Source organism: Pelecanus crispus, chromosome 2, assembly GCF_030463565.1.
Source record: "Pelecanus crispus isolate bPelCri1 chromosome 2, bPelCri1.pri, whole genome shotgun sequence".
Taxonomy (NCBI): Eukaryota; Metazoa; Chordata; class Aves; order Pelecaniformes; family Pelecanidae; genus Pelecanus; species Pelecanus crispus.
In genome coordinates this window covers 160,419,346-160,425,612 of record NC_134644.1, presented here as the reverse complement: position 1 = coordinate 160,425,612, position 6,267 = coordinate 160,419,346, and the positions used below count along the sequence as shown (strand labels likewise).

Sequence of the window (6,267 nt, the reverse complement as noted above, 5' to 3'; positions counted from 1 at the left end):
AGACGCTGACTTTGGTGGGTTTTGGATTAGACTGCTAGTGAAGTTACCAAAGAGAAATTTAACTGCTGTCAGCTATCAATCTGCCATGCTTCAGGATGAGCTATGTCATTTCAGGGGCTATGTGCAAACTTAATCTGCAGAGAAAGTCGGAGGTACAGATAGAAGGTATTTTACAAGATACAAGAATGCAACACTTTCATCAGTAAGTTTTTTACTGTCATGAGAAACAGAGTTTCAATAGAACGGAAAAAGAACACTGCTTAAGTGTTTATATGCATTATGCAAAGTGAAGTTAAGAACCTGGAAGCTTATGTGATATGGTATCATGCATTCCCCAAGGAATCCACTTACTCTTAAAGAGCCCAGTCTTACAGCTACTGAAGCTTGTGGCATGATCCCCTTAACTCAAGGAGAAAGACCAGCTGTTTGCTTTGTAATCTTTATGCCACTGTCAAGAACAAAAGAAGGCTCTGTCCAAGGTACAAAATTTACTTCAAGTGAATAAAAGCCATTTGGAGGGGGAAACCGTAGAATGAGGTATTTAATAAACTACAGGAAAAAATAAAGCGCCTGACTGTTTTGAAAAACATCTTAGATGTTTTACATATGCAATTGTTACATTCACCTGATTGTGGGTCAAGTCTTGTATAAACTATTTATACCTTTTGTGTTACCTAACTTAGGCTTTTCATATTTTTGCTTCACTAGATGTCAGATCTAATGGCTGGAAGAAAGCATTGTTACTCTGAGGACAGTTATTATGACAGACACAGGTGCTGATCAACATCATTGGCTTTTTTAGGACTTTGCCCTGAGGACAGCGGAACTCAACTTGGATCGTTTTGGTGTTGTGTGGGGTACAGCATCGCCCATCATTGCAGAGGCCACAGTAACGTGGTTTGTATGCCTGCACACTAGTGCAGTTCTTGTATTCAAAGCGAAGAGCTTTCAGGGACTTCTTTGTTCGGATACATTTCTTCCCTTTCTAAGAGAAATATGAAGAGACATTAGATACATCATTGCATAAGACAGAAAGCAGTTAAAAATTGACATGCAAGGATATAGGTCTACTCTGAAAACTTAAATTTTTTGTCTTTGCTCGTTCAACAGCACTAAGACTCTGTAGCTACTTCAGCAGTTACTTACAGGTAAATCCAGCAAGATCTGCCCTCTGACACCAGTGTGTTGCTGGGCCAGTAAATAAATGACAAATAATTAAAGCCCACTCTTGTCATCTGCGACAAGCCAAACCAAAATTCATTATGAAACTGTAGTCTACTGGAAAACTTCTCAGGCTAGTGTAGTTCCATCAGAGAATCAGGAAGCTAAATGAGCAAGTTACAGGACTAGACTCAGGGGAAAAAAGAGGGTTAAAACAAACCTCAAAAGTCATTGCCAATTCTTGTGACCCAAGGCAGAATCAGATTTATCCATGTTATTCTTAACAGATGTTGTCTAAGTTGTTATTAGAAGTCTTCAGTGACAGAGATTCCACATCTGCCCCAGACAATCCTAACAGTTCACTATTCTTACTGCTTGGAAGGTTTTCACTCGTCCTAATTTTTATGCAGTTTAAATTCACCGTTTCTTGTTGTATTCCCCATGGACTGAGAACAGGCTGCAATATCTGAACAGTTATGAGAATGCATCTCTGGTCTCTTGCATTCAGAAAAAGTTCAGTTCAATCAACTTTCCCTAGCAGAACATGTTTTCTAGACCTTTGATCATTCTTGCTAGTCTCCCCACCTCTTCCCAAATGTTTCATATCCTTTTCAAAACATGGTATTTAAAACTGCAAGTATTCAGCAAAGGCCTTAGCAACGCTTTCCAACACTCAGAACATTACATAAAGTGATGGTCCTTTTACCTAGCTACATGTTATTCTCCCTGACAGTAACAGTTGTATAATGTGTAGAACCAGCAGAAGTCAGCTCCCTTAGATACACATTTATTGCACCTGAAGTGCCAGTGTTGGATTTACTTTTTGAAAAAGCATCATAAGGATTAAGATAAGGTTTAATTTACCCAAGCAGATTTTGCAGGATTCAAGACATTTCTCTGCAGTTCCAGGTGCTCAACAGACTAGAAATCTGGCATATGCATCCGCATGATTGGAGCAGCTCTGAAGCATACATACGGGTAGTACAATTGCATTTGTGGGAGAACTTAGACTGCAGGAGCTGTCGGAATAGTCTGCACATGCAATACACCCGATCTGTTTAGGGTGGCTCGAATTAGCATAGAATCATAGAATGGTTCAGGTTGGAAGGGACCTTTAAAGATCATCTAGTCCAACCCCCCTGCAACGAGCAGGGACATCTTCAACTAGATCAGGTTGCTCAGAGCCCCATCCAACCTGACCTTGAATGTTTCCAGGGGTGGGGCATCTACTGATCATCTACTGGACCTCTCTGGGCATCCTGGTCCAGTGCTTCACCACCCTCACTGTAAAAAATTTTTTCCTTAGATCTAGTCTGAATCTCTCCTCTTTTAGTTTAAAACCATTATCCCTTGTGCTATCACTACAGGCACTACTAAAAAGTCTTTCTTGTAAGTATTTTATATATATATATACACACGCACATATATATAAAAAAGCCCTTTAAGTATTGAAAAGGTGCAATAAGTTCTCCCCTGAGCCTTCTCTTCTCCAGGCTGAACAACCCCAACTCTCTCAGCTTTCCTCATCATAGGAGAGGTGCTCCATCCCTCCAATTTTTGTGGCCCTTCTCTGAACCCACTCCAGCAGGTCTATTCCCGTGCTGAGGGCTCCAGAGCTGGATGCAGTACTCCAGGTGGGGTCTCACCAGATTGGAGTAGAGGGGCTGAATCACCCCCCTCACCTGCTGGAGGTGCAGCACAATGCTATTGAGCAAACACAGCAAATCCAATGCTTACCAAAAACACTGGGCTTGCTGCACATATGCCAAAAGGTGTATTTACATAGACTTGCATCTGGAGCATTCTAGACCACAATATTGCAACGTTGGAATTACAACTGAAGAGACTCGGCTCCCCTGCTACTCTTTGCAGCATACCTTATCAGATGGCTCTTCATTTTCACAAGGTCTTATCATGCAAAGACGTGTCTGCTTCACCATCTCACACTGTTGATTTCTGTTGGTAACACGGGTGGAAAAGCCCATTCCACAGCTTTTGGAACAAGCACTCCATTCTGTTGTCTGCTCAATACAATTGGCACTTGAATCTGACACATCAATCCCGAGTGTGGCCTCTTGTCTGTAGGCTAGAGACAAAACCTCACAGAACTTTATTACAAGGAAAACTCACATAAAAACCCAGTATCTAATTGAGCTCTACCACATCTAGGAAGAAACACACGAGACAAAGGTCCAAACCCCATGCTTTTGAGAGGATTTAGGAATCTTAAAAGCTGTCTTTTTAGGAGCCCTGGATGGCAACTTCCTACATCTAAAAATAACAGAAAGGTGCATATCAGTGTAATCAGCAAAGCATTTAGATTCAGTTTACTCAAGTCCACAGCTGGAAGAATTATTGCCATTTTTTTAACCAGTTTAGAACTCTACTTTGATAACTTTATTCCTCACTCTTTCCAATGGAAATACATCACAAATCTGTTCTAAAGCTGCATCATAAAAATATTTGTATTAGATTTGATTTCAGAGGCCGAATGACTTAACTAATAAACAGCACGGAAGTCAGGTCCTTTACTCCAAGAGTCATAAGGTCACCTGATGTTCTCAATTATTGACAGATTATAGCCAGGGTGATGGTGGGGAGGGAGGAAGGAAGTAATTTCCAGGAGTTATCACGGCTACTCAAAGGCATAGCCAACTCTGATCATTGTCCTGCCCTCATAGCAGCGTTAAGCTGTATTACGCAAATATTGCTAACTCTATAGCTTGGTTCAGCGGTTATCACAGGTGTAAACAGAATGAGGCAACACGACTGAGCCATCACTCACAGCTCTTGCTGTTAAGCTCCTCTACAACAGCATTTTTGCATGGTAGAGCTCCAAAAAAAGTGGCCTCCCAAGAGGGATGGCCATTGCTAGAAAGAACGCAGATAATCCATCTGCAGGCATTTTATGGATTAACCTGTCACTGTCAGACAAATCAAAGACAAGGAAAGATAGTAGAAAGGTGGCAAGCTTTTTGTTTATACCTTATGTGCCTTACAACTGACACTTCATAGCATTCTGAAAAGTTAGAGCTTTTCTTCCTGGATCCTTACTTACTTGTTTTTCAAATGGATTAGCTGAGTTTCAGCATAACTAACTGCTTAAGACCACAAAGAGCAGTGACTGGAAGAGAATGCAGTGCCCTCAACTCTCAGTAAAAGGAGCTTATTATTCATATTGAACTAATAGTCTATTTTAAAGGGGATGGAGACATAATTCAGTAAGAAAACAGGGAGAAAATATTATGTAGCTTGTTTCAATTACAAAAGCACTTTATGAGTTCTGCGTTTTGGAATGGGCTTTTTTTTTTCAGATTCACTCACTGTGTTTATAACCACTGCTTCTCCAAGTACTTTGTAATGGTTTTAATGCCAACAATAATGATGAGAGCTCTAGCACAGACAGACAGGAATTTTTTGGCATTTTAGCTACCATGCTGACCACTTGTAATAGCTGGGGAATTTAGGAGAAAAAAGTCTCTTGTAGACTAAGCTGTTAGAATAGTATTTATGATGTAATATAGTCTTGCAGAGCAACTAGCAAGACTGCAGCTTTGATTTTTTGATTATGAACTTACCCCTGTTTTATTCCACTCACAGAACTACCCTGTGCCAGACAAACAGCAATTTCAGAATTGGGAACTAACTCAAGTTAACTACCTTTTAAAACTGCTATGCGTATTCATCCTCCGCATCTTTTCTTTTAGCTACTGAGCTCTGCCTTTATTCATAACTACTGGTATACTTACTAGTGACTCTAGGTGAGAAAAAAAGATCAGAAAAAAATGACCGCACAAAGCAACGTGTCTTAGATTTGCCAACCCCGTGGATATTTCCAGTATGATATCACCTCCTCCTCACAATGACCGTGATAGTTTTAGTTTCCTCACCAGCCATAGCAAAACCTCCCAAAATCACTTCGTCTTTCGGGTCACAGATCCACTTCTCACAGCACTCTCCAGGGACTTCGATTTTTCTGGGGAAAGGACAGTCGGGGCCGGGGAGCAGCAGGTCCAGGTTACAGCGGGGCAGACAGCCGATCTGGCCGTCTCGGCAGGTGCACTGGTACTTGCAGCTGGGCTGGAACGTCTCCCCGTTGCGATAAATCATCCCGTCAAACACGCAGTTGTCTCCCTCCAGCACTAGCGAGAGAAGCGAACGCATGTCACTGAGACACGGGGCCCGCCGCACCCTCCCGGGCCGCCCAGGACACGGCGCCGGGCGTCCGCCCCGCTCCCGCAGCGCGCCGCGCTCGACGCCCCTCCCGCCGCGGCTGCAGGGCCCTGGGCGCCGCTTCGCCCCAGGGAAGGCGGGAGCGGAGCGGGACAGCGGGACCCCCCGGCGGCCCCGGCCCGGGGAGGGTCTCCCCGCCGCCCCGGGGAGCGCTGCCGCAGGCGGGGGACGCAGTGCCGGCCTCCCGGCCCCGGCCCGCCGCCACCTACCCATGCAGATGCCGGCGGCCCCGCCGCCCTCCTCGGGGCCGCGGTCGCAGTAGAGGCCGCTGCTCTCGTCGCAGGGCAGCAGCGGGGAGCAGCTCTCGCCGCGCTGCCGGGCGCACACCAGGCAGCAGGAGCAGCCGTCCAGCACGGCGGGCACCCCCGGGGCGCAGCGCGGCGGCTCGGCCGGGCAGCGCCCGCCGCAGGGCCGGGGACACGCCGCCTCCCGGCCGCTCACCTGCGGGGACAAAGCGGCCCCGAGGGCCAGGTCACGGGGCCGGCCCGGCCGCCGGCTCCCCCCGCCCCGCCGCCGGCCGCCCCGCACTTGCCTCGCACAGCCGGAGGAGGAGGAGGAGCAGCAGGGCGGGCAGGCCCTGCGCGCCGCCCGTCGCCATGGTCCCGGCCGCTGCCTGCCCGCCGCGCCGCTCGGCTCTGGCGGCAGAGCCATTGCAGCCGCTTATATAGCGGCCGTTGGGGACCCCCCCTCCGCCGCCACCCCCCCGGAGCGGGCAGCGCGGGCCGGAGGCGGGGAGCTGGAGCCGGGCCGGGCGCTCCGCTCCCCCCGCTCCCCCCCGCCACCTGCCCCGGCGGCGCCGAGCCGCTGCCCCAGCCCCGCCGGGCCCGCACGACCCTGCCCAGCCCGGCTCCGGGCGGCACAGGCGGGAGCCCG

General features: G+C 47.6%; 1 protein-coding gene across 1 annotated transcript; it reads right to left on the bottom strand.

Moving 5' to 3' along the window:
* Nucleotides 1-688: 688 nt before the first annotated feature.
* Nucleotides 689-5,992, bottom strand: CCN3 (cellular communication network factor 3). The gene is made up of 5 exons (XM_075705695.1): nucleotides 5,927-5,992; nucleotides 5,604-5,835; nucleotides 5,052-5,303; nucleotides 3,039-3,247; nucleotides 689-985 (listed from the first exon to the last, which is right to left on the bottom strand). The coding sequence occupies exons 1-5, from the start codon at nucleotides 5,990-5,992 to the stop codon at nucleotides 689-691; spliced, it is 1,056 nt and encodes a 351-aa protein (XP_075561810.1).
* Between the last annotated feature and the right edge of the window lie 275 nt (nucleotides 5,993-6,267).

Bases quoted from the DNA above. Each gene is read 5' to 3' on its own strand.
- CCN3 (XM_075705695.1), bottom strand. From the start codon at position 5,992: ATGGCGACGGGCGGCGCGCAGGGCCTGCCCGCCCTGCTGCTCCTCCTC. The intron at 5,836-5,926 runs GCAAGTGCGGGG...TTGTCCCCGCAG, and splicing joins TCCTCCTCCGGCTGTGCGAG to GTGAGCGGCCGGGAGGCGGC. The intron at 5,304-5,603 runs GTAGGTGGCGGC...TTCTCTCGCTAG, and splicing joins GGCCGCCGGCATCTGCATGG to TGCTGGAGGGAGACAACTGC.